Source organism: Corvus moneduloides, chromosome 2 (assembly GCF_009650955.1).
Source record: "Corvus moneduloides isolate bCorMon1 chromosome 2, bCorMon1.pri, whole genome shotgun sequence".
Lineage (NCBI taxonomy): Eukaryota > Metazoa > Chordata > Aves > Passeriformes > Corvidae > Corvus > Corvus moneduloides.
This window is the reverse complement of record NC_045477.1, coordinates 3000733-3028279: the sequence shown is the minus strand read 5'-3', so window position 1 is coordinate 3028279 and position 27547 is coordinate 3000733. Positions and strand designations below refer to the sequence as shown.

General features: G+C 41.5%; 2 protein-coding genes across 17 annotated transcripts in view; one reads left to right on the top strand and one right to left on the bottom strand.

Moving 5' to 3' along the window:
- The window catches only part of ARL13B (ADP ribosylation factor like GTPase 13B), a 36546-nt gene extending 32552 nt beyond the window's left edge, over positions 1-3994 (bottom strand). For 3 of the 12 annotated variants that reach the window (XM_032095637.1, XM_032095654.1, XM_032095610.1), the window contains exons 1-2: positions 3077-3154; positions 496-670 (exon numbers count right to left, since the gene is read on the bottom strand). In XM_032095637.1, coding sequence (XP_031951528.1) covers positions 496-554 — 59 coding nt within the window. In that variant the 5' untranslated portion in view covers positions 555-670; positions 3077-3154. Of the gene's footprint in view, positions 1-495; positions 3049-3076; positions 3155-3282; positions 3466-3963 lie in introns of those variants that run through there. The other 9 variants (XM_032095600.1, XM_032095599.1, XM_032095603.1 and 6 more) reach the window with 6 other exon arrangements.
- Positions 3820-25862, top strand: PROS1 (protein S). Of its 5 annotated transcripts, none has more exons than XM_032095555.1 (15): positions 3820-3965; positions 7614-7771; positions 8187-8211; positions 8508-8594; positions 9852-9974; positions 10103-10225; positions 12032-12157; positions 14179-14300; positions 16098-16216; positions 17651-17840; positions 18482-18649; positions 19666-19834; positions 20294-20442; positions 21157-21370; positions 23485-25862. In XM_032095555.1, the coding sequence occupies exons 1-15, from the start codon at positions 3896-3898 to the stop codon at positions 23628-23630; spliced, it is 1989 nt and encodes a 662-aa protein (XP_031951446.1). In that variant the 5' UTR covers positions 3820-3895; the 3' UTR covers positions 23631-25862. The 5 variants fall into 5 exon arrangements, 4 of the variants coding, with proteins under 4 accessions (XP_031951446.1, XP_031951466.1, XP_031951456.1 ...); XM_032095575.1 differs by lacking the exon at positions 3820-3965 and adding an exon at positions 4088-4368; XM_032095565.1 differs by lacking the exon at positions 3820-3965 and adding an exon at positions 4392-5960.
- The last annotated feature ends 1685 nt before the right edge of the window (positions 25863-27547 follow it).

The window sequence follows — 27547 nt, the reverse complement described above, 5'->3', positions numbered from 1 at the left end:
TCTTATCTCACAGCAGATAAACAGTAATGAGTATTTTGGACCAAACCACTACACAGCTCAGAGTCCCAATGGACATCAGTGACCAGTGGTGCCCCTCAGAGGCCCATACTGGGACCAGTGTGCACAGTGTTATTTAATATCTTCATAAATAAGATAGAAAAGGTGCTGAGGGCATCCTCAGCAAGTTTGCAGGTGAGTGGTGGGGCTGACACACCTGAAGGATGGGAAGCCATCCAGAAGGAACTGGACAAACTTGAGAAGTGGAAACCTCATGAAGTATAATAAGACCAAGTACAAGGTGCTGCACCTGGGTCAGGGCAATCCCTGGTATCAGCACAGGCTGGGGTATGAGCAGATGGAGAAGAGCCCTGGGGAGAAGGACGTGGGGGTGCTGGTGGGTGAGAGGCTGGACATGAGCAAATATGAAACAATGAACAAAACACAGGTGAAACAGTTGGGGAAGGTGAGAAACGTAAAATATTTTCCTGTGTTTACCTGACAGGTTCCCTCCACCGTTTTAACCAGTTGCAGCAATTGGCCATTAGACTGAACATCCCTCTTCATCAGCCATTCAGAGCCACCAAAGCTACAGGAATAATGTGGGCAGGCCAGGACAACCCAAGGAGACTGGCAGACAGACCCCAGAGGCCCAGATCTTGTCTTGTCACTGCTAGAAAGGAAAAAAAAAAAAGGAAAAAACCCAAAAAACCAGTTAGGCATTCTGTACAAGCAAGGCAAGCCTTTTCCCTGGCAGCAGTCTGGCTGTTCAGTCTTATTATGTCTTTCCTCTTTCCATCCTCTCACACTTCATCCACCCCCCTTTTACAGATCAGGGCAGCCACCACACAGTACTTATCCCAAATAATAATGCAAGGCCACAGCACAGAAGGAAACCTGCAAGTTACAGGAGCAAGATGCATCCAGCTACAAAATTTCAGTGCTTGTCTCACCAACACGTCCCACTGTTCTTCTGATTGACAGAAAATAAGGACCAATTTCAAGCATGAGTAAGGCTTACAAGAACATAACAGGATAAGGCATTAAAAGCAAACAAAGAACATCCCTACCTGCTAAGCATGTTCATTTAACTGTCAATTTCTTTTACACAAAAAGATTCCACAGCAAGGAAACTGGGCTCTCTTGTGAGCATTTTAAGGAACTGGCAATGATATCTAGTAATTGTCACTAAATTAAGTAGAAGTACCAAGTACTTCCATCATTTCACAATCCCACTTTACACTTTTCAAGTAGGAGACAGAATATTCCCCTCTTGAGAATTACTGAGTCTCCTAAAGCTCCTATCTCAAAATTCCTTTCATATTTTAAATTATAACTAACCTCAAACTAAAGTAATTTTAAATTATGCCAAAACCTGAATAATTAAAGATTATAAGAACCCTAATAAACTGTGGTGGTTTAGATAATTTATACAGGTAGGAAATGAACTGCTCCTGATCTTATGAAGCTCATTTTCAAGGATGCCTTTGCATGGATCTGCTGTCATTCAGTCTCAGAAATAGGTCAGGTTTCATCCAAAGCAGAGGCAACAGATACTCCTTAAACATTTACATTCCATTATCCATGAGAACCTGAGAATAGCTTCTCTACAGGAGAGCTGACTCTATGAAAAGTAGAGAAGTTCCTAAAAAGAGCAAGGTGATTACAACTGTTACAAGTATTAAAATCAGGCTCTGAAGAACACAAAAATCATTTAAGAAAAAGCCAAAAGCCCACATGCAGTGGGCTGTGGTGCCTCAACCCACAAGCAAGTCTGAACAAAGCTCACTTTTGAGAACATAGCTACAGAAATTTTCAGCTAGAAAGCAAAATGTAACAGCTCAGTGAACAAAATGTGCCATTGTCATTTCGCCAAATGACAAAAATGTAACATTTTCAAGGCCTGAGCATCCCCACAGAACAATTCCCATCCCATGTTTTATACAGACTATCTTTGCAAACTGCCACAAAATTGCTCTTGAGCATATAAATGGCCCAGAGCACTCAAATGGGATTCACGAGACGAAGAGAACTTATTAAAGAGTGAAGAGTAGAGGACAACTATGCCCTAGCACAGGAATCTTGCTTAAATATGACACCATAAGAGAGGATGGACAGGAATTAACAAATCAGATAAACATTTTCAGAAACAAGCCACTCTAGGAAGAAAGGACATTCAACACTGCTGAAAAAATTGTGGTAGGGAAGCAAATCACATTTGGTTACGCCAGTTTGGAGAGCCTGGATCCCTGAAATATGTATGGAACACATGACATGTATTTCAGAGGTTGCATTAACAACATCCCAAACCTGTTTCAGATACTACATCTGTCAGCTTGCTGAGGTCAAACAAAACCAACAAGCCGAAAAACCTGTAAAACTCAGCAGTGAAGCCAGCACATCATTTAGTAGAGTACATTTAGCACACCACCTTCAGTAGAGGCTTTGACAGCACAGAATTTATTTCAATCACATCGAGCTTTCATGTTCTTGGAAACACAGCTAAACAATTTAGAGCTGACCCTCCTCGTACAATTCAATTATTTAACTTCCTGCTGTAATGTTCCTTGTCTGAATGACAATTTTAAGGGCATCTTACTGTGTTATATTTTGAACAACAAACCGAGTGACTGAGCAGCAAAGTAGGCATAATCAGAAAATATTTGTGAACACCATCCTCTCTGCCAAAAATGCCAGTAAGAGCTAAATGAGTTGCAAGCAACAACTGCGACGTCCTGAAAGCCTGAAACACTCAAATATATGTGCGGAACAGCTTTAGGACCATCAGAGTTTCTGTAAAGAGCTGTTACTACAAGTCCAGCACTTCAAGGCAGCTTCTGCACTTTCCAGCCATGTTCCCAACCTTCCTTTCTCGTTTCCAAAAAAGCAGCAACTCTAAAATCCCGACTTCGATTCACGCATGTGTCACTTGCTCATCTCTCTCACCGTGGAAGCGCTTTTTTCGTTTATAAGCCCTACGCTTTCTATAAAATCCACTCTCTGACGCAGACAGAGCGAGTCAGCCGTCAGACTGCCAAGGCCCCGCCGCCTCCCTCGGGCCCTTCCCCGCCCCGCTCACCGCTGGCTCCGCCGAGGCCCCGCAGCTCAACGGCTGCGCGCGGCCCGCGCCCCGGGGCGCTCCGCCACGCGCGGCCCGGCCCGGCCCCGCCACGGCGGCGGCGGCCGGCGAGGACCGGCGTCAGCCCCGGGCTGCGGCGGCCGCACTCCGGCTCCGCTCGGCCCCTCCCGGTGGCGCGCTCAGGCGGGGCCGCGCATTGGCCTCACCGGGAGCTCCGCGGCCGCGGGGACGCGACACCGGGCCCGTCACCCCGGGATACGGCCGACGGCGGCCGGGAGGGGACACACTTATTGGCGCGCACGGAGACAAGAGGGGGCGGGCCCGCGGCCGACCAATAGGAGGGGGCAGCTCGCTAGGCGCCCGCGGAGGATCAGCCAATCAGCGGCGAGGATCCGCGCCCCGGCCCCCCCCCGCGCCGCCAGGGAGTAAACACCGGGGCGCGCGCCCGCGGCCGCCGGGGCCCCGCCGCGATCGGGAGTGACCCCACGGCTCTGGGAGCTGCGGGCGCTGCCCGCCCGCCCCGCCGGCGCGGGGCCCTGCCCAGCGTGCGATCTCCCCTCCCGCCGGGGATGTCCGCGGAGCCCCTAGTGTGCGGCCGCCGCCTCCTCGGGGCGGGCCAGGCGCGACCCGCCCGCGCCCCCGCGGCGCTGCCCCCGGCGCCCTGGTGACGCTCCCGCAGGGCAGCGCTGCCCGGACACGGCCCAGCCTCCCCCTCCCTCGCGCCGCTGCCCCTCCCTCCCGCCCCCAGAGCCTCGCCCGGCCCCGCAGAGCAGCAGCCGCGCAGTCCCGGCGCCCGGTCCCGGCCGCCCCCCGGTAGCGATGAGGCCGCGGGGCCCGCGGTGCCTCCCGCTGCTGGCGCTGGCCATCGCCCTGGCCGAGGCGGCGACCTGTGAGTGAGGCGAGGCGAGCTGGGGCGGGGGGGGGGGGGCGCGGGGCCGTGTCCCGGAGGGGCGAGGGGCGGCCCGGAGCGGTGCCGCGGGGCGGGCAGCCCTTCCCGGCCGTCCGGGGCATCGCGTCCGCCCCGCTCGCTGCGTGCAGCCCCTCGATCCCGGGGCGTCCGGCGGCGGCTCCTGCCGCGCAGCCGAGCTGTGCCTTGGGTCGTGTGCGGCTCTGGAGCTGTTGGCGGCCGCAGCGCAGCTCAGCCGCCCACGGGAACGTGTCTGCACAGGGAGCTTGGTTCCCTTGCGAGAACAGCCCTCGGTGGGTCACGGTCTACTCAGAATCTGAGTGGCTTTGTTGCAGTCCGGGCAAGCGGCCCTGAGCCTTTTTTAACTTCACACCTCTCACCCTAGGTAAGAGCTAATTGCTCTCACCGATAAAAAAAAATAAAGTCTTCTGCCTTTGAGACAAAAGTCTGAGGTTAATAGTGAAAGAAGACAGTGTATCTGAAACTAGGAGAATTGCAGCTCAACGTAAGCCTGTTTCTGACCTGTTTTACTAATGATTAAACAGGCAGAAGAGAAACCTAATGTTTACTATTCTGTGAAGTGCTAGGGTTTCTGGCTTAGGAAGGGAGCAGTATCAGAAGCTGAAAGTTCATTTCATAACATTTTTAACAGGTCCTAAAAATAAATCTTCTAATAAATATTTCATAATGATCTTTTCTCCTGTTTTCATCACGTTTTTGGATCCAGTTATCTTCTCCATTGCATACCTTGTCATTTTTCTTAACAGCAGGAAGTAGGCTGTCCTGCTCATCCAAAACTTCTGCAGTCCATATTGTCCAGTTTCCTATCCCTGGCTCTGAACAGTGCCACGGATTTATGGAATGGCGGTGGGGGAGAAGGGGAAGAAGAGAAAACAGCTTAATAATGCAGCTCATACCATTCAATAATCATAAAGTTGCTTCTGCAAGCCTTAGTGTAGTTGGAGTTGGTCAGACATCGGGTGAGGGACACATTCTGGAGAAGGTGCAGATAAATATTGGTGGCTGATTTAATTTTGCTGGCTGCATAATGTCACTGATGAGCATTTCAGGATACTCTTGTCACTGGAGTTACAGACCTGTACAAACAAGATTGTGCCACTTCCTACAGTGGCATCACTTCTTACTCAGTTTTATTCAACAGCCTTCCTTGGCTGGGGCATTAGGTAAGCAGCTCTAAATTATGTTTAAGTGGCCCACTTACAGCAGGTTTATGGTTGCATCTGCACAACAGAACAGCTGTAAGAAACCAGTGAATCTCATCCTCTCCCACAGTTTTTGTTTTTCTTTTTTAGTACCACCACTTCTAGATGCTTGATAAGCATTCACTACACAGTGTCTGTACACCACCTCTGGAAATTGTAAGGCTCTGGAGCAGCACAAGGCTTCAGTGATCCCTAAATGAAGCACCCCGAGTTCATTAAGGGTTAACTTGGTTTGGCAGGGTCAGAAATAGGCTGGAGTTTCCTGTAATCAGACTGGCAGCAGCAGCAGCAGTCAGGATTTTTTGTTTCTAATAAAGGTCCTATCAAAGTCTTTGTAATTGAAACACAGATGAATAAATACACTGCTAATTCTGTGCATGGGGATTGAAATACTTACACTAAAAAAACATGGAATTCGCTTTGAGTTACATATTTTATTTAAACTCAGAACTCATAGGAAGTCAGCTTAGGAGAAGGATAAACTCCTCTGATGTAGGGGAAAAGACCTGTTCCTATTACCCCGCTGTAAAGACGATAGGAAGTAAAAAGTATTGCATCTGTTTGTACACACTTGAAAATTTCTTGTCTTTTATTTGCTGTAAACCTGTGTGAAAATGACAATGATAAAGGTCAAAACAAGATGGTTTAAAGTGAGCTGTGAATCAGGCCTCATCTACACCACAGAGCCTCTGCCCCAAAGCTGTGTCAGCATGCTTGTGGGGGTAGAAGTCTCCCATGGACATAAACCCAGCACGTATAGTACACAATATTCCTGGTTTTGTTGTCACTGCTTTTGCCTCAGAACAGATGATCTTTCTGTGTCTTTCTTATTAGTGAGAAATGAAGCATTTCTTCTAATTAATTGACACTTCTTTCACTTCTAAGCAACACGCTGGTTGCTCTCTGAGATAGAGGAGTGCTGCAAAACCTTGGAGGTGAGCTGTGGTACATCCACCTTATGCTCAGGAAATCTTATTTATTGCCTTACCAGAACAGTTAATCTGACCACAATGAAAGCAAATAGATTAGTTTGTTTTTACAAGCTCAGGCCACATCAAATTCAGTTAGGATCCTGCAACACAAAGGTTTCTTCAGGTCATTATCCAGTGTTGCAGCACTTCAGAATGCTTCAGTTGTGTTCCCTGTCACTTGATGGAGACCTTTAACGTGTTTAGGACAGTTTGGGTTTAGTCAAATCTGTCACCTGAAAGCCATTCTCCATTCAGGCTCATTAGCTGCTCTTTCTAGTCAGCTTCCTAAATTTTTTTCTTTCCTGTTAGTGCAGAGAAACTGGGAGCTCTTCTCTGGCACCTGGCTGCTGGTGTGGCTCATGAAGGTCTCAGGCAGTACTGGATTGACTTTGTCTGCTTGAATGGCTCTTTTCTGTGGAGCTGGGATGAATATGTATGGCCACCACACCGGACTGGCACTGCAGGTGTCACGACCCTCACACAGTTGGACTGCTCTGAAAGGTTAAGTTGTGCAGAGGCTGATGAAGGGAGGGCAGGTGTAGAAGTGTGGTGCTCCCTAGTTAACATCTGTCATCTACACTTTTTAACCCAGTCAGCTGGGCTTCTTCCAGTCGTGCTCATCCATTTATCTCTTGATCACAAGCTATATCCAAAAATTAAACCAGGCAGTCTAATCTAGTGGCTGTTCCTGGAGAGTTGTGGGCTCTGCAAAAAGCATTGAAGCAGACATTTTTTATTTTTAGTGTCATTTCTCAGTGTTCACCATTTGTTGGCTGTCACTAAAATGACAATAACCAGACACGTGAAAATTTAGTAACAACTGGTGCTGGATCTGAAATATAAAAGCGGGCTAGGATTCTGTTTTACCTTGTTAAATGTGAATGTATTTATAGGTTGTCTGCCTTGATATTCCCAGGATTTCATTCTCACCTTTGTCTTGTTCTTTATCATTCTGAAAAATAAAATGACTTTTATTTTAATTACATATAACATGTAACCTGACTTTTAAGACGTAATTTTGGTCTCATATAAATAGGATCAAAATATTTGCTTGCAGATCACTGAAACAGGTGATATAATCAGCTTTTTTAAATCTACTTGTTAGTTACAAATCTCGCTTTGTAATAACCATAATCTAAAAAAATAATAATCTTGTCCTGAGTATGGCACTTAAATTGTGCTTCAGGCATGGATGCTATTAAGGATTAATAGCACAGATGAAGGATTAAGGATTTTTTGATCAGAAACAGCTCCCACACACAGAATCCTAGAATTTCTTGCTTGCATTTTACAAAACGATAGCAAACATCAACTCCTGACTAAGCATTTAGTTCACAATTTTGTGTTAGATTCTCACATTTGCTCAGTGTTTACTGCATTTTTCAGCTGCTGCAAAAAGAGATAAATAATGACAGAGATGCTTTGTTTCTCCCAAGTTTTATCCCAGCAGTATGCCTCTCAGTTCCTGCTGAGGAAACGGCGAGCAAACTCTTTCATGGAAGAAAGTAAGAAGGGAAATCTAGAAAGAGAATGCATTGAAGAATTATGCAATAGGGAAGAAGCCAGGGAAATCTTCGAAAATAATCCTGAAACTGTAAGTATTTCATGAGTATCTATGACATGGTGAGTAGTTCTTTGCGGAGGGAAAGACAAGAAACACGTAGAATTCACAGCTCCCAATAACATCGGGCAGGGTCCTCCCATTTAAAGAGAAAATCTTCAAAGTACTTTTGACACCCAATTCTATTTCATTGCCTTCATTTTGCAAGTGTCCAATTCAGTGCCGTATTTTAATCTCTCCACTGAGTCTTGTGTGTATTAAATAATCTTCTGCTTTAGCCCAAATAACAGTGATACAGAAAACCAGGCCTATATTCTGTGACTCAAAGTAACTCTTCTTTTGCAGCTATAATACCAATATACTTTAGAATATATTCAGTGATGTGTTTTGCTGTAATTTTATCTACCTGAAATTTTTCTTAGCCTTTATTTTTCTTTTCTTTCTGCAGGAGTATTTTTATCCCAAATATTTAAGTAAGTACAAAAAAACCCCTAATAGTGTATGATTCAGTGATGCTCTCATTTGGATAATACTGGTTTAGTTGTTCTGCCCCTAGCACTGGGATGATTTCCACACTGATTATAATGGTGCTGAGATCCTCACAGAGGCACTCTGAAGGCTGTGCTGTAATCAGCTGTCCTTAACATGCCCAGACCAGTTTTGTAACTCAAGCTGTGAGAACAGGCTCTTTGAAGATGCCATGCAGCAAGTGGTGTAACTTCAGTGAGTGTTTGGACCCTGAGCTGATTGTGGGGCTTTGCATTTGCAGGCTGCCTTGCCTCCCATCGAGCAGGGGTGTTCAGGGTGGCCGCAGTCACTCCAGACTCTCCAGCTGACCTGAGGGCTTGTGTCAAAGGTAAGTGCTGATGTTGGAGCACACAGCGGCTAGAAAGCAGTTCACAGAGACACAACAAGAGACAAATAACCATTTAATTCAGGCAGACTCAATAATCTAAACCAGAAATTGACCAAAAAATGTGAGGTGAGACAGAGCATTTCCAGAGAAAGCAGTTTAAGTGACTGCTTTTAACTTTTAGAAAGGAACATAATTAACTGCAAAACAGAAGGCAGAGTTTTTGTGCAAACAGATGTGTCCTACACCAACCCACCAATGTTCCCCAGTGTGTCCTCTGTACTCTACCACATCTCTAACAGTTATGCCAAACTCTTTGCCTCTAGGAAGTCACGTTCTGCCAGGTAGGGTAAGAAGTTCTCTTGTTAATTGTCTTTTCTACCACTCTTTGGCCCATAGTTACATTAACAGCTGAAAACTTCAAAATTTAAAAAAAAAAAAAATCAAAATATTATCTGGAACACAGTCATTGCTTCCAAACAAAAGGCCACAAAGCATGAAACTTGGGGTGTTTCTCAAATGTTTGATTTTTATGCCTATGCATTCACAGGTCCAGAATTGTGTTCTTTCTAATAAATTCACAGGAAGCCATTTTTACCATACTCCCTACTCCTATCTCTCTAAACCTCCTAAACTCTTACAGCCTGGTTATATGAAAGAAACTTTCAGTTAGTTTGAATAGGAATATTTATCTCTGATGTTTTTTGTCATTAAAAGCAATGGAAGGCAAAGAAAATCCTTAATAATGACACTGAACATGGTCATGGCTGAACATGTTTTCCAGATCAGTTTATAATAGTGCAATAAATTGCCAGTTTCTCTATGTGACCACTCTTGAACACAAACTCAACTCTCTAATACTGAATTTTTGAAACTTTGATCTTTCTAGTGAAATTTGTGGTAATATGATGGGAGCAGAGCACTGTTCTTTAGAAATTGAAATGCATCCTTAAAATGTAATGAAAATAGTATCAAGTCTGGTCACTAATGCAGGGATTAGCATGATTTAGCAAGTAATTTGTCTTCTAGTTGTTTTCTGCCTGACAGAGTACTGGTGGCTGTGTATGTTCCCAGTCACTTAAAAATTCTTGCTGAGAAAAGAAGTAGCAAGATTGTTGTGGGTGTGCTTGACATTATTCAATCAAGACCTTTCCTGTTTCATGACAGGTACCTGTACGAAGAGAAGGAGAAAGACTAAAGTGATTCTTGAGGAGAAATAACCCCAAATAACAAGGGTGTTCCATGTTTTCCATCCCACAGAAATTTCAAACCAGTGCAGCCCTCTGCCATGCCATAAAGATGGATACAAGGATTGCATAGATGGACAAGCCAAGTACACCTGTGTCTGTAAAGCAGGATGGAGAGGAGAGAACTGTGAGGAAGGTACAGTCTTCAATCTCAAGTGATGTTGGTTCTCAGAAGCACAATTACATTTCTACTATTGAATAGTCTTTGCAGCTGGTCAATGGATGCCTTCCTCTCAGCAGAGTTTTATTGCCTTTTCTTTGTAGATATAAATGAATGTGAAGACTTCAATGGAGGCTGCAGCCAACGCTGTTCCAATTTCCCTGGGAGCTTCCGTTGTTTATGTGAAGATGGCTACTTCATGCATTCCAACAAACGGGATTGTGGAGGTAGGGAGACTTCAGGGGAACATCTTTCCATGCCACCACGTTTCCTGTTGGCTAGAGAGAGGGAAGGGTTTGATCCAATAGTTCCATAAATGCTCTTGCATTGCCTCTGAAAGATGCAATCCTTCTTTAACTTGGCCACTCCTTCCTTACACACTGCAGGCATACGGGCAACCAAATAATGAACCAGATCAAGAAGCAAGGAAAGAAAGAGAAAAAGGCCACAGATGAGATTCTGCTTCATTACTGGAGCTCCATATAGCTTGTTTTAATCTCTTGCCAGATTCACATATCCTTTAAGCATGCTGAAACATGAATCTCAAGTGATGTGAATAGCCGATACTGTTACCTTGGAAATCCTCTCTGATAAACACTGGTTTAGGCTGAATCACTCCTAATTAGCTGTGCTGCTGTTTCTGCAGTTCATTGGAGAAGAAACTATTAATGAATCCAAAAATTCTCTTAATGGGGAGAATGATTTTTCTTTGATTCACCCAGCATAATTTTTTCTGTACATGCTTGTGTCTGGTATTGGTCACGACCTGAATGCTTCATTCCATTCCAGATGAAGACTGTGTATTGACATAATTAGCAATTCTTACTGCATAGTTAGAAAAAATTGCAACTTGATTCCATTTTAGTGTCATATTTTATTACCAAATTATGACAACATGTTGTTTTGGATAATGTCAGATAATTTAAGAGGCTAAACTTGATGACTGTCTTCCACTGTGACTTTCTTTAGTCTATATATTTTTCTGAATTAATGACTTCCAAAGAAATGCCAGAATAATAGAAGATTGTGGGTTTATGAAAAAAGGCAAGCAGATAAACTGGTTAGAACCTCTGTAATTCTTGGAAAGATACTGGGAAATCTGGTAAAAAAGTAATCAGAGATAAAAATAGACCAATATATCTTAGTGCCTGAGTGTTAATCATTTGATAAACTGCATTCAAGTATTTTATTACATCCAACTACAAAGTTAAACAACCAAGAATTTGGAATACACTTACTAACTGTAGAAAAGTAGTCCAAATTCAGGGCAGCTTTGACTTAGTAATGTTGCTGGAGTCCAAGCAAGCCAGTGACAGAGTCTGTTCTCCCTGGGCAGCACCTTTTCTGCAACTGCTACAAAACCACAGAGAAAATCAGAATGATCCCTGTATTCACAAGTGGGAGTGAAGTACACCAGGGATCTGGTATTTTTCCGTCTCTAGGACACTTAATAAGATTGATAGTGTACCCTGAATCCAGTTGTCACATCTGCATTGGGAAAATGACACTGAAAAATTGGGAACAAGACAGAAGATAGACACTAAAATGGTTTGAGGGATACAGAGACAGTGAGGGGCTTGAACACCTATCAGCATATGCAGTTAAAAGAAAACTGACATGAATTGATTGTAGCATGGAAGAACCTCTGGTCGGATTGTTTCTCATCTTTCTGGATGTCTAAGATAGGATTTTATTATGCCATCTGGTTTAGTTTATGGAAAATCTGCAGCCTGTTTCTCTCTCTGCCTTTCTGGACATGCATCCCTTTCCCTGGTACCTGCAGAAGGCAGGAATGGATGGGAAAGATAGGCAGGCAGAGAATTTTTTCACTGGGGACATGCAGAAGTGTCTTCTACAGCCCTCTGGAAATCTTTCTGGCTGTAGCTCTAGTCTACTCTGACAGCACGGTAGGCCTGCCAAGAAAAAGCCAGTTTGCCAGCCTCACTCAGTTTGCACAGTGTTGAATAAGGTTGGGAAGGAAAATGGTGTGCAGGAGTGGGACTTGTTTTTTAATAACTTGATTGTGTTTCTAGATATAAATGAATGTGTGCTACACCCCAACATCTGTGGGACAGCCATCTGTAAAAACACCCAGGGGAGATACGAGTGCGAATGTCCAGAAGGCTACACATACAATTCAACTTCCAAGAACTGTGAAGGTGCATCTTCACCCCCAGCTCGCCCTTTTCATCTCTTTCATCTTCCCCTTTTCTTTTTTCGATCCACTGCTATACCAAACTTAGCATCTCTGCTGCTGCTGTATTTATTAATCATTGTATTCTTTATAAATTAATTGTTCATTAGGTTGTCAGGCTATACTACATGAAAGCATGGCAGTTCTCTAAAGATTTTTTAAAGATTTTTTATAAAGACCTCAAATGTCAAATGAAACTATTCCTAACTATCCAGAGAAAGAGCTGTGAAAAAAGGAGCTGCTCCAAAAGAATCTTTCCTGAAATGAAAATCTGTTATTAAAAATTTCTGAAGTTCTGTAACAATTATAGCAAAGTTGAAAAGTATTGATAGCTAGCAGTGAAGTAGCAGGAAGCCACTCATACAAAGATCATAGTAACTTCTCAGGTGTTGAAAGTATTTGCATACTTGTCTTAGAATGTGTTTTATTTCTCTTTGCTTGTTAAAGCATCAGAAATTAAATTTCAGTTGTAAACAGATATGAAAGCTCTTGAGAGTTTTACAGTGAAGAATCTTCTACACTGTCACTTTAGGAATAAACTGTCAGTGACTGGTTTTTATTTTAAAAGCTGCCTTATACTACTGCTCAAAAGGACACAAAAGCAGCTTCTTGCTGGCCGTGAATCTTTTGCTCCATGGCTTTTCCTGCAGGTCTCTTGTGACAAAGCTTTGCACAGTGGCACTGATTACATATCCAGGTGCCAGCTCTTTGTCCAGTTATTATGGGATTAAAACACTACTGACCATTTCCTGTTCCTGTATGCACCGGAGTGAGAAAAACTTCACAGTAATTAGTTCTTACTCCTTTTAGGATTTCCTTCAGGTAAATTCAGTTTGATGCAACCCATGTAAGTGTTGTGTTTCTGCTGGGGCTTGGATTGCAGGAGGTTGCAAGACGAGGGCATTCCAACAGGGAAAGTCTTACCTCCCTAGCAGGGAGATTACGCTGCTAATCTTTTAGACCTTGTTTTAACCACATTAAAGGAGTCACCAAATCCTGTCTAAGGACAGGATTGTGCAGCCTGACAGGAATGTAGCCTTACAGAAATACTAAATGACATGAGCTTTTCATTGTCATATTGCTTGTAGGCGGCTAAATTCAATTATGCTTGTTAGAAAAATGGAATTTACAGACATTTATGCACAGCTATCTCTATGATGACGGATACTGTTAGACTGGAACAGAAGAGGGTTTGGTTTCTTTTTCCTTTCCTTTCTTCCTCCAAGTAACAGGAAAATAATTTTAAAAAAAAAGGTATTTTAGTCTTAAAAAACCCCCAAATTTAAATGCATGCATTGGTACAAAAATTTTTATTCCCACTAGAATGGCTATTTGTTTCAGAAGAAATGGTGCATTTTCTTTAATCTGAGGCCTAAATCACCCCCATTGGACTCTCTTGTCAAGGACAGATTTTGTTTGTGTCTGTATTAGAAATGTAAAATTTACATTGGCCTTTCATTTCTAATTTTTTTATTTTGTACAACCTACTAAATAGAAAATGAAGTTCTTTTAGTTAATTTAACTTATTTTAAACTCAAACCAGACTGTTGTTCTCTGCAAACAGATGCTGTCTGAAATGTAGGTATTCATGAGGTTATGTTATTTTAAAAGATATTTTGCCCTGAGATTATTTGGGGTTTATATTAATAAAGTACATCCTTTCTTCTCATACTTGCCATAGATACTTTTAATAATCCAAGTTCTCATTGCATCTTGTAAGGGAAGGAAGAGATCTGACCCAGAATGGGATTTGTGCCATCTGTGGCAGCAACTTATGAGGTCTCTCACTAATTCAGCTACCTTATGCCTCAAAAATCAGACCAAATAGTCTCCAGCTCTGCCCTCCAGGCCTCTATCAGATTACTAAATCACCTTTTGGATTCATGTTATTCCAGAGAATCTCTCTTGTCCATTTTTCCGTTAATTTGTGTTAGTTTTCAATCTGTGCCATGAATAAATCTTTCGGTGTGCTTCCATTTCCCCTAGATATTGATGAATGTGCTGAAAATATTTGTGCTCAACTCTGTGTGAACTCACCAGGAAGTTATAGCTGCTATTGTGATGGCAAGAAAGGGTTCAAGCTCTCTAAGGACATGAAGAATTGTGAGGTAAAACTGCTATGTAAAATTCCATGTGGAAAATCACAAAGTTGAGTATTTCTTGATGAGAGGGTAGCTTAGATTAAGGAAAATAGGAAGCTATTTGAGAACTGACTAAAAATTCCTGAGAAAATACTGGAGATTCTGATCTATGGTTTGGCTCCCAAAGAAGCAGGGATTTGGATGCCACTCAGTTCATGCATGCTCATTTACAGGAGTCCTGTCAGAAGCAGCTTGCTTTAGCCAGGCATCTTTATTCCCTGCTGCTTCCAAAATAAGCCTTGGCTTTCTGCTATCAAACAAATAATTCCTGTTCAGCCTACTCAGAGACAGAATGTTCCTTCTGTCCATATGTTCCCAAGTTTTCCTTAGGCTGTGCAAAAGTTTTCACTCACTATTTCAGAATTACTCTATTTGGATTGAAAAAAACCCTGGATTGTTTTCCACAGTTCTCATCTGCCATAGCTTAAGGAAAAGCACTCAGTAATACTTGCCAGTTGGAGAACATCTTGCAGCCAAAAATTGGCTGCTCTTGATCCATTTGAAAATTTACACTTCTTAGGAGCAGAAAGTTTGAGGCTCCAGAGAATCAGGATTCAAGGATTGAAGTCCAAAGGTTTTTTTGTAAGTGGTTCTCTGTGTATACTTTGAAAACTTCAGGCTGTCTGAGATGTTACGTGAAGTGAGCTCAGATAACTGCCAACAATAAAACACTTCTAACAACAATAAAACACTTCTAACAAAGTGTAACAAAATTTGGCTTAAACTGCAGGAACAAGATCTGACACAAGTTCCAGCATCCGTGTATTGGGTCTGGTTTGTACTCTCTGAAATGTAATGCCTGAACAACAATTGGCAGTCATTCTATTTCATTTTGCTCATCCTTGAAATGGTGACATGTAGTGAGGCTGGAAGATGCTCTTATTTTCAGTACTGTTCAAAAGTGATTAATTCTCTCTCTGGAAGTTAGTTTCATGCCTTCTAATTGCAAAAAAAAAAAAAAGAGTTTAAAATATATTCAATCTAAAGCTAAAAATATATTCAATCTAAAGACTAGTGACATTAGAAGCCATAAAATGAAGTAGCCATAAAATTAAAGATGAGCACCTGTACGTTTAATGGAACTGCTGCGTCAGGAATAGCAAAGTCAGAGCAGAAAACACTCGCAGAATATTTTGAGGGATTCACATTGGATCAAAGAGACTTTGAGACTCCTACTTGTCCATGAGACAAGTGCTCTAAACCCATTCTGGAGGAGTCTTCCCACCTGTCTCCACACACGGTGCATACAATAGATGTTATTGCTGGATAGAAACATGTTTGAAATTTCAAGTAGGTGAATACTGGAAAGAATAAGCACTGTGATTTTTTAGTTTAACACAGTCTTCCCAAGATACAGCTCTGGTGCATTCCCTTCTAACACCTGAGCAGGTTTAGATTCTGCAGAACTTTAATAATGGAGCTTGGTAGTTCCCTAGAAGGTGGGTGTCATACCCCTGGTGAAAGAAAAGATCCTGAGGGAAGATTGGAATTCTTAATTCAAAAACTAAATATTTAAACATTAGTTTCAATCCACCAGAACTTTCTGTCAACCTGAATTGTCTTCCAACACTTTAAATAGTGGAGATATCAAGCAAAAGCAAAACCACACAGCTTCATTTGTACATAGGTATTCAAGTTTAAAAAAAACCCAGAGGTAAGCCATTACTTTAAAAAAATAAAAATGACAGACTAGCAGTCAGCAACAGGAGTTGCTTCATAAGCTGTCACAGTGCATTTACAGCTTTTTTTCTCTACCATTTTCAGTCTGTTACTGAGTGTATCCCACTGAACCTTGAAAAGAATTACCAACTGCTTTACCTGGCAGAGCAATTTGTAGGAATTCCTGTTCTCTACTTAAAGTTCAAACTGCCAAATGTCACGAGGTAAGCATTTGCTATTGATAAAAATATGCATTGGAATGACAGACATTTGTTTCCATTAATTTTCTGAGGGTTTAGGAGGAGTGCAATGCATGCATAAATTATATCACCATCTCCTCCTTGGTTAAGATACCTTTATATGATGAATGAATGAATAGGAAGGCATTTAGAATTATCAACATAAAATTCAGAGGTGGTGTGAAAATAGTTACAGAGTAGCTTCCAGTTGCACACGGGAATGGCTTTAGTTTGGATGTTGCTGCTGCTTCACCCCTGCTCTGCGTAGAAGCTGTGCATGCTCTGCCCGTCCTGCTGAGCAATAAAATCAGGTCGTTGCCCCCCTGCCCTTCCCTGGGCTTGCTTTCACACACAGAGTGTTCCAAGGACACCCACAGAGCACAGTACCTTGTCTAGAGCACCAGCTGTATGATTTTCTTTACAGCTGTCACAGCAATTGCCAGTGGCACTGACCCCTTTATTGCCCTTGGACTTCTTTGCTGCAGCAGCCGAAACTGCCGTGTTCCCTGACTTACTGACCAAGCAATGTGAAGGTAACAGCAGCAGCAGCTGTTGAGCTGGTGATCCCCAGAGCCTCAGGACCGTACAGAAGGACATAAATACTGAGAACTCTTTCCTCTGCCACTGTTCAAAGTTGACCAGGCACTAATGCTGTCCTGGAAGACCTTTCTGAGATGATAAATGTTTGAAGTCTGGTGTAAATACAGAGTAGTTTTCGGTGCATCTGGCGAGGGACAGCCCCATCTAGGGGACACAGAACAGCACTGTGAGGGACAGCGACCCCAGTTCTGAATTACAGCTGTTTTAGCCAACCCCATCTTCCAAATGTTCTGCTTTCTCCTTCCACCCTTAATCTATTTGGTCTAGTCCCAAAGTGTTTTTTACTCTACTTTCTTCTCTTCCACTGCACAGTAAATCCTAATTTTGCTATATACACACATTCAACCTAGATCCAGACAACAAATCCTCAAATGAGAAAATGGCATATAAAAGGCGGAGTCAATTTCTAGCTTATAATTCTTTCATGACAACATTTGGCAGCCCAGTTGTACTGAAGCTCGTCCTATTTTGTCTGCATTGCATCCCTACAAAATGCAGCAGGAATATTACTTGTATCTCTTTACTCAGGGTAGTGGGATATTCTTCACAAGGAAAGCTCAGAGTGGATTTGGGAACAAGGTTCTTTCAAGTCCCAGGTCAGGGTGTTAAGGTGAAAACTTCTCACTGGATTTGGGTGAACAAGGCTTATGTTCTGTTCTGCTTTTGACTAACTATGCAAAAATCACAACTGCTCAGATATAGAGACACCAGAAGTTATTGTCTGTGAACCTTTCTCTAACCCTACTAATGAGTTACCCTAGGCTATTCAGTATTTCACCTTTCCTGTCTTCTTATTAAGATTCCTTCTTCACAACTCAGATTTACAGCAGAGTTTGATTTCCGGACATACGATGCAGAGGGAGTTATCCTGTATGCAGAATCCCTGGACAAGTCAGCATGGATCCTGCTTGCTCTTCGAGATGGAAAGATTGAGATTCAATTCAAGAATGAGTTTGGAACAAAAGTCACCAGTGGAGGCAAAGCCATTAATGATGGGCTGTGGCATATAGTAAGTTGGATTTTCTTCTCCCCTTCCCTTCCTTTTACTCGCTATGGGAACATGCCGATAAATAAAGTAAGGAGAAACTGAGCAATTATTGAAAGACTTAAAATGATGCACTCAAACCCCAGATTTAAAAACCAACCGAGAAATGCACAGAAATGCCTTGCATCAGGAAATTCTGCTACCTTTTAACAACCAAGGAAGAGATAATTACCTCCAGCTATCGACACAGCAATGATTAATTTAAAACATGAAAAGGAAAATGGCAGAATATTCAAAACTGATTGCATGGTCAAGTGCACAGTTATTGGATACTGTGTGTTTAGAGCAAGTTTTACATCTGCTAGACCAAAAGTGCATCTCGTTCTTCAAGCCTTCATACCTGAGATGAAAACCCTTTCTGACTTACGCCATCCACATAGCACACCAAATTATTCACGTCAGTTAGATTTTGTTTGTTATGCTCCTGTGAATGTCCCTGGATATGGACAGTTGTTCTGCATCAAGTTTAAATACAATGTACATAGTGACTGCATTAAGACTATTTTCCAAGGTAGATATTTAAAGAAACATTAGTCATGCTTCATGTTTAATATAGTCTACATTTTTGTGTGTGTATATATGTAATTATTTGTATTTTATTCCAGATATCAGTTGAAGAACTAGAACACAGCATCAGTGTAAAAATAGCTAAAGAGGCTGTGATGAGTATTAACAGCCCAGGAACTCTGTTTAAACAATCCCAGGGTTTCTTGGAAACCAAGGTGTACATCGCAGGATTACCTCGCAGAGTGGGCAGTGCTCTTGTTAAACAGGTAATTAAATAATAATAAGACTAATATTGATTGATACTGCTCTGTTTGTTCAGTTTTGTGCTCCTGGGAGTCACAGAAAAAGCAAGCCTGGCATGGAAGCCATTTAGAAAATGAAAGTCTGGTTATTAAACCACTGTTTTGAAAATAAACACGCGTGAAGCTTTGCAGCCTGCCTTCAGGAAGGTTTCATGTTTAAAAACACAGCGCTTCTGGTCTAACCTTTGAGGATTCTGTAGCCTGTTTCCTAATATAGCTTTAAGATGCCCTAAATCACCACCACTGCTGCTGAGAGTGCATTTCAGGGTGATTCATGTCCTGGTCCTGGCTTTTTCTAAGCTCAGAATAGGTGATGCATTCACTGTGCAGGCAGCACAGTGAGCTTTTGTTTTTACAAGGTTTTATAACAGCCCAGGCTGGACAAGGCCCATGATTCTTTCAGTCTCCCAAACTCAAGGAGTGGGTACAGTCAAGTTGTTGCAACTGTCTGCTTTACAGTGCAGGAGCCTTCAAACTAATTGGCAATCTAAACAGAGTTTAGATTAAAAAAAAAAACCTAAAAAATCAATTTTTGTTCAAAAGTGAAGCAGAGAAAAAATTACAAAACGATAACATCCCATTATCCAATAGAAAACAATTCCATAAATTTCTTTGTACTTTGATATAAAGATAAAGCTTTGAACAAGGAGCATTGCTAGTGATGATTATCTTTCAGCTACAGAAACCTTGCTGTCATTTTGTCTAGGTCACAACACGAGCTTCAAAAGTGGAAGCAATCTCTTTTTGTCCAGATCCCTGGCAGCAAAGTGGGAAATGTTAAACCAGAAACGCCTTTTGAAGGCCATGATACCAAATGCCTGCCACTTTTTTTTCTCCCAGCATCACTGCTGTAACCTGTGGCGTTGATAAGACTGTTATTAACTACCCAGAAATAACTTGATATGTAAAATAATGCCTCATTATTAACATTTTAAAAACAACTTGGAACTCAAACCCCCAATGCTGTCATTGTGGTACAGATTAACCCTCGGCTGGATGGTTGTATCCGGGCCTGGAACCTGATGAACCAGGGACATTCAGGAGTAAATGAAGTTATTCAAGAAAAACAGAGCAAACACTGTTTAGTAGCAGTGGGGAGAGGATCCTTCTACCCTGGCACTGGAATAGCAGCATTCCAGATAAACTATAGTAAGTATTTTTCTGTCCCTATGGGTTTTTTGCTGGACTGGTGATGGAACAGATGAATTGTTAAAAGGAAGAAAATAAAAAAAAAAACCCACACAAACTCAGCTATACACCACTGCATCCACCAGTGATTCCCTTAACTTCTGTTAGGAATTTGCTTGAATGAGAATTTGAGAATTCTGATCCCAGTAGTGTCATCTATTCAGTTTCTGGAGTGCTTTACATTCAGAAGTTTATTTGCAAAGGTTGGGCACTATTGAAGATCCAGGATTAAAAGTTAGCTGGGGTTTTTCTGTTTTATTTGCTTGGGTTTCTTTAGAATTATAGTTCTTTCTGTAAGTTCCAAAATAAGCACTAATTTTTCCACAGTGGGGAGGAGATTAAAATACTAATTTTTAACTCCATATTAATTTTTTCATTAGCAGATGGATTTACTAATTTCAATTATTCTCTTTAAAACAGATAATCTTGACAGTGCTGAAGATTGGCTAATAAATGTGACTCTGACTATTCGCCCATCCACAGACACTGGTGTTATGTTTGCCTTGGTTTCTAATGAAACAGTGCCTCTTGCATTGTCCATAGTGGACTCTAACTCCTCTGACTCACAGGTGATCTTACAATTCTCCTAACAGCTGCCAAGTCCTCCAGCTGGGTGAAAAACCAAACTAAAAAAAGCTACTCACACTTGCAGTGGAGCTGGTAGCCTTAATATTTTGAAAATTAGTTCATATAATAATGTTCAGAAAATATCTTTCTATTAATGATTGCTGCAGCAGTGACTAAGCACTAATCACTCATGCCAGGGAGATTACATTATGTAATCTTAGCTCAGATCCATTACATCATGTTTTCTTTAACCTTTCTTTCCAAATGCACTGAGCAGAAAGGGAGCAGAGTATACAGTATATGGCATCATGTTAGTTCCAAATTATAAACACGTTTTGTTGTCCTTGGGTTTTTACTGACATCCCTTTACATCAGCCATCCCAAGCTGGAGGATAATTATACGCCATGGCTAATACAGTCTTTTTCCCAAAGTAAGAAGCTGTAGTGAGCACTTGGGTACCTTTAAAACTGTAGGTGAAACAGGATTTTACCTCAGAACTGTAGCCAAAGTTGTTCCCTGTAAAATGTTCTCACTTATAAATGTAAGAGTGGCATTCATCATCAGAAGAGATGGTTACACATCAACTTTTCCAGCTGAAGGTACCAGTATTTAATATTCTCTTCTACTTGCAAGTATAACATGCACCAAAACCAAGTAAAATGATGTGTTAAAGTGACATGTGACATCTTTGGTGATCTGCCATTCTTCCATCTAGAAAATCACTGTGACCATTGGGAGCATCACTGTTGCACAGCTGGAATCAAAAAAGTTATGTACCCCCAGAAAAGTGCAGGTTGGACTTCTAGTGACCAAACAGGAGCTTGAATTGGCTGTTGATTCACAGACAGACAGAAGCAATTCTGAGCAACTCTCAACTCTGCATCAAGCAATGATGGCAAATGTTGTCACCTACCTGGGTGGCCTGCCAGGTGAGGCCTGTTTCTTGTCATTAATTTGGTTATTTCTGCAAGCCTGATTGTATTCAGCCTTACCCAAGCTAGGAAAAGCCTACAATTATAAAAAAAAGAAAGTTTTTTCCCTCAAGTGCCTCTTGTTTCTTCCAATCTTTTCAGCTTTGGAGGAAGCCAACTTTTCAACAGTAGCATTATTTGGCCATAACCTCTCTCCAGAGGTTTGAATTTGGAAAATGTCTTGATTTTTGGGTTGGGTGAGCATTACATGTTTCTGAAATGCCACCATCTGGCACAATTGAGGAACTGCATCAAAAACGTAAGAAAAGCAGGCATTTTTAAGTAATCCAAATGTCAGAAGTGCTGAAGGGGAAGTCAGGAATACGGTTTCAACAATTAAACTCTGGGCAAGAGATGACTGGCAATCTTTATGAGACAGAGAATGTGTTGAAGCAACAAATATTTTGTTCAAAGCAAGCTTCAAGTTAACAGTCTTAAGACATGCACAAGGATTATTTTGTCCAGGAAGTGTGGACATACTTATGTATAAATAGGCTGAATCAAGAGGAAAAAAAAAGCATTGCTCGAAGGGAGAAATATTCAAAACCTGAATTTAAACTTGAAAATTGCTAAAGGAAAGGTGCCTTGGTTACAATGTTCCTACTGGTAGAGCTTTTCTGTCTCCTCTATTATTTTATGGAGAATGAATCACAATTCCTAAGAAAATGCTACGAATTTGACTGACATGTCTTGAATTGACAAGAAATGAGAATGAGTCAATGTTTACTTAGTACAGGTAGGTCAGCAGGTTAACAGAGCCACAGTAACTAAGATTCCAGTAATTTCTTGGGCCTCTTCATCTTTGTGATGATTAAATGATTGTACATTGCCAGCCACAGAGCAATTAACATCTTAAGAATGAAGAGCTTTCCATTATTCAGGCATCCCAAAGAGGTAAGTAGCAAGTATTAGTTACTTGCTGCTCCTTAAGTGTCATCTCTCAATTTTAAAAGGTTTGAAAGATATCTTAAAGATGCAAATTAACAAAATAAAACAAACAAACACCAACAAAAAACCCCTCTGTATTCAAAAACCCCGCGCATTTCATGAAGATCGTAAGTGCCCACTTTTGATATCCCTTTCTACAAACTAGTAACAGTATTGGGAGTGTTCCCCTGTTAATTTAGCACAATCAGTGCAGGTTAAATGAAGCTTCCATGGTTCTGTCACAGCAGTGTTTTCGTCACTGGAGGAAAAAAGCAGAAGGGAACAATTCTGCAGTGCTGTTTGTGCAGTAGCTCAGCTTACAGCAAACTAAAAATCACGAGAAAACAACATTTCTTGTTCTTAAGGTAACCAAGTTATTTCCTAAGGAGGGGTAGGGTGATTATACCTGAAAAAGAGAGGGTGCTTTTGAGCTCAGCTCCTCATCACTCTCATTCCAATTGCTGAAGGTGCTTGCATCACCTTAGGTCTACCTTGTCAAAAACCAGTTGTACCCTAAGACTTGAGAGCAATACCTGCTTGATTTTGTGCTTAACATATTGTTTCCTGGAAGCATATCCATGATCTAATGCTGCCCTAAGCCAGACAATGCCTAAATGAGCAGCAGATAAAGTGAGTCTTTCACAGAGAATTTACTTGGAAGCAGCAGTGAGGAAGCAGTAAAATGTGTGAAGTTCCCAGGGGTGTCCCAAGTGAGAAGCTGCAGATTTGAATCTGGAGTAGCTTCCTGGCAAAAGCAAGACAGTTCTTTGTGCGACCTCTAAACCCAGAAACATCTGTTTGTACCTCAGGACAACAACAGTGGGCTCCAGGAAACAAACTCTTGGTTCACTGTTGTTAAAACAGGAAAAGCTACTATGGAAAACATTCCTGGAGGTCGGTTTCTGGATGGGAACAGCTTTCTAGTGCATATTTAACATTTTACTGGCCTTTCTCAGCTCTGCTGACTTGATCTTGATCTTACAGAAAAAGGAGAAGAACTCAAGCGTTTCCTGCCAAATCACTCCTTTTCTCCCATGACTAAATAATGGATGGGGAGTGGAGTATTCCCCATGTTTTGACTGATCTGAACAATCCATAGGAATTTGCATGCCTTGGCCTAACACACTGAATGTGTTTCTGTGCAGATGTTCCTCTGGGTGCTACACCAGTGACTGCTTTCTATAATGGCTGCATGGAGGTGAAGGTCAACAACAGGCAGCTGGATCTGGATGAAGCCGTTTCCAAACACAACGACATCAGATCTCACTCATGCCCACTGATCATGCAGTAACCATTCAGATCTTAATTTAACTTCTTTCCTTTCAGATATAATTTGTGTAATTAGTCTCATGCCATAATGGAGCTTGCATTATTTCATGCAAGATGTGCCAGGGAAGTAAGCAGCAGCGTGTTTTTCTCCATTTTTATATAGAATGGAGGAAAAAAACCCTCTTTGTTCAGGTGGGAAGAGACAGTCAAGATCAAAATTCTGTAAAACATTATTTTATATACATCAGTGGGAAATCTTAAAGCTAGATTTATCTTCCATGTTCATGCTATGTCCTTGACATTTTTTGCTTGGAGAGAAAGTTTAGGAATTTCTGTTTAGAAAGAATTTTACATCTTACTTTTCATATATCAGCACAAAGTTACAAGCTGCAAATAATTTTAATGTATTAGAATCTAAACCAAACCAGACTTATTACACTTTTTCAAGCATAACATGCAAAGAAAAGTCTCTACAGGTTTTGTAATATGTGCTTTTGGTAAAGGACAAAGTACCCTGGAATCTATAGCCCAAACTCTCTGTGAATATGTTTACAGGTTGTATCTATGTTGGTAAAGCAACTTCAAAATGGAAGTGTTTCTTTAAGTAGCTCAGTTTTTGAAAACAGCTTTGGTTATACTGGACCGGCTTTAATTTGTCTGTCTTTAGAACCCGGCTTTGGAGTTTGAAACGAGTTCTGGATCAGCTCAGGTCGTGTACTTTCAAAGTGGGTTAAAATACACCCCAGGCAATTTTGAAAAACAGAGGAAATGGCTTGAATGAAGGAGCTCTGCATCACAGGACATCAAACTGGAATTTGCTGAGTAAAACTAAGGAATTGCAGCAGATACTTCTTCCATCACATCACTGCTCAACATAAGCACAGTCTGATGATCCATCATATTCCCTTTATTTAGGGCAACCTTGCCTTCAGAGAGCTCCAGAACAGATTTGTGAGCCCTGCTGCCCTTGAAAGCCTAAATTTTGCAAGTAACATCAGAATGTAAAGCCATATTCTGCTCAGCCAACTTCAATAAGCCAACGGGTAATTAGAGAAGTACTGCTTTCCTCAGGTGGGCTGATTTCAAGCACTTCCAGTATTTCTTTAACATCCTGTGAGTGTTCTTTCCACTTCCAAGCTCATTTTCACACCACCAGAAACCTCCTGCACAGCTCACCTGGTGGCTCTGTTGACCCCAAACCAAATAAATAGCAAGAGAATTGCTGTGAGGTATAAATATATCTTCTCATCCATCAAGCACAGAGACATTTATCTGCCAGTGTTCCTGACCACAGCTCTGCTGTCTTCACTTGAGACACTGAAAAGGAAATGGATGTCCAGAAGGATGGATTGTGACAGTATTCATCTGGAGGACTGCCTTTCTCCAGGAATATTCTGAGTGACATCAGTGGGGTTTCTTCCAGTGTTTAATGCAAGGGTTAGTGCAGCAGAGCTGCAGAACCTGAGCCCATCTTTCAGTCTTACTGCTCTGGCTGAACTTTTTGGTAACTTCACTTCCCACTTGGGTAATGGAATACAGGATTTGCTCCCAACTTTCACCCAGTACAGCCTCCCAGTCTGCCCAGCAAGAAGCTGACACCCAGGGGCTAATTGCCATTAATACTTGGTCAATTTTCTAGGATGGCATGTACAGCAAGTTTGGAATTCTGACTCCATGGAGGGGAAATCCTTTCCTGCAGTCATCCTTCCCTGCTTTTCCACCATCCCAGCACACACACACTGCATGCAGGTCTTAGCTGAAGAATAACTTGACTGAAACAAGCAGGTTTTGCATGCAAGGCAGAGCTGAATTGAGACTTTTGACGTCAAATAAACACATGATCACTTTATTTATAATATCTCTGTGGCACCCATTAATCCTGGAAAGCCCCTGGGTCAGACTCTGCCTTGTACAGCAAGCAGAGAAAGTATGAGATGAAGAACACAAAGCCAAGTGTCATCAATGTTCTAAATGCTTATGGCCTGCAAGAACAAAAGAAAAGGTCTTTTGCTGTTGTTTTTTAGGGATTTTTTTAGGTTTTGTTTGTTTAAATGTAATAAATTGTATAGAAGTGAAATTAAAGGAGGAGCCAATCACTTTCTCACACAGACACTGTTTCTCTTTGTTTTCATGGAATAATATTCTAGGGTTTTATAGTTAATAATGAAACCTCTGCACTTCTTTTTTAATGTAAAAGTGCCTCCCTATTGTAAGAATTAAATAAAGCAGCATTTGCAAGTTTCTTTCATTTTAAGTTGTGTTTGCATGTCTTTGTTCATTTTTGCTGTACAAAGCTTGTTCTAGTAGTCAAATATCTTACTCAAGATATTCCCCAGCATCGAAGAGAAGAATTGGCTCCAATTAAGATAGCATCCAAATAGGCATCCATACTCTCTAGGTAATTATGTTTATTAATTGTTCAATATTACCTGAGGAAATAAGACTTTGCTTAAAACTACATGTGGAAAAAAAGAAGATCAGGGCAAGTTACCAGTTCTGTATTTTCTCCTTCATCAGATGTATTTCATTGTATTTTTAGGTATAATCATTTCAGCAAGGGCCATTCAGGGTTTATACAGAACAGCTGGACCTGCTCTGCATTTTCAACTCCTGTGCACTTGTGCTACAAATCCACATGTCCCAATTTCCTTGAAAGTGAAATCCAGTCCTGAAATTGGTTCTCAATTATACTACAGCAGTTCAGTTTACGTGCTTTAATGCCTGCATGTCTTCTGGTAAATTGAGGGCTCTTGATGCTCAAGATTGGCTCTAGAGCTGTCATCTTCAAAGAAAGAGAGGCCATGCTCATTTTTGTCATTCTAGTCCTGCCTGTCACTGACTGGGGCACTGATGTTGGTCCTTTAATGTCATTCATCATACGTATACACACTTAGTATTTTATTGCCTCATAAATCTTTTTATATCAAAATAACCACCCTGATTTGGGCACAGTCTCATGTTTCATCTGCCAGAAATAACAAAAAATACCCCAAAGAAATGAGATACAAGGAGATGCCCAATGAATAAGTAAGGCACCACTTTCTGAGTAAGAAGAACCAAGGTACTGAGATGTTCATGCTTTTAAAAAATGCTTTCAATCCACAAAATAGCTGTACCACCCTCCTTGTTACACTGGGCACATCCTTCTGCTCAAGGAGCAGCTAAATTTCAGTAGGAATATGTGAATAAACAGCTAAATTGTAAGGGAGCTGGTGTATTGCTTACAGGCACTTGGATCAGCTACAGGGGTGCAAATTGATGCAGCTTTATATAATTCAGGACTTAATTACATGGCTTTTTCAAAAAAAAAAAAGTTTGAGTTTTTGTTTGTTTGTTTGTTTTTCCTAGGAATTTGTAGTATCTCAGCAAATAAGGATAAAAGTCAGAAACCCACCACAGCCACCTCAGTGCACTGGCTTCTGCCCACTCTAGCTGAGCACTTGAGGAAGGGACACACAAAAGGAACCAAAACCACCCATCAGAAACAACACTAGACTTGAAACAACCTCCAAATTGACACACAAACACACCAATAAAAAAGCACCAGCAACACTGCCCCCCAGCATAAGGAAACTGAGCAGGTGTGAGGGCTGCAGAACTGGGGAGCAATACTGCTAGAAGTTATCAGTGGCCTTATTGGTTATGCTGTAAATAAAATAGTAAAAAACTTCATTAGTAGGACAGAAGACACACGCTAAGCTACACGTGAATTGTTAGAAGTTGAGTAGCAGAGACAATACCAAGTAAAAATGGCTTTGCTTAAAACACACCTCAAGAAAGAGCAGCTCATCTATAAAACGATATTTCTGACTACCAATCAGCAATATCTTACCTTTCTAGCAGTGGGTTTTCCCTTCTTCAAGTTCTGGTATGATTTCCATCCACCAGAACTCAGCTTAAAAAAAAAAAAACAAACAAAAAAACAACACCAAAACACAG

Bases quoted from the DNA above. Each gene is read 5' to 3' on its own strand.
- PROS1 (XM_032095545.1), top strand. From the start codon at position 6,579: ATGGCTCTTTTCTGTGGAGCTGGGATGAATATGTATGGCCACCACACC. The intron at 8,595-9,851 runs GTAAGTGCTGAT...TCCATCCCACAG, and splicing joins CCTGAGGGCTTGTGTCAAAG to AAATTTCAAACCAGTGCAGC. The intron at 18,650-19,665 runs GTAATTAAATAA...ATTGTGGTACAG, and splicing joins GCAGTGCTCTTGTTAAACAG to ATTAACCCTCGGCTGGATGG.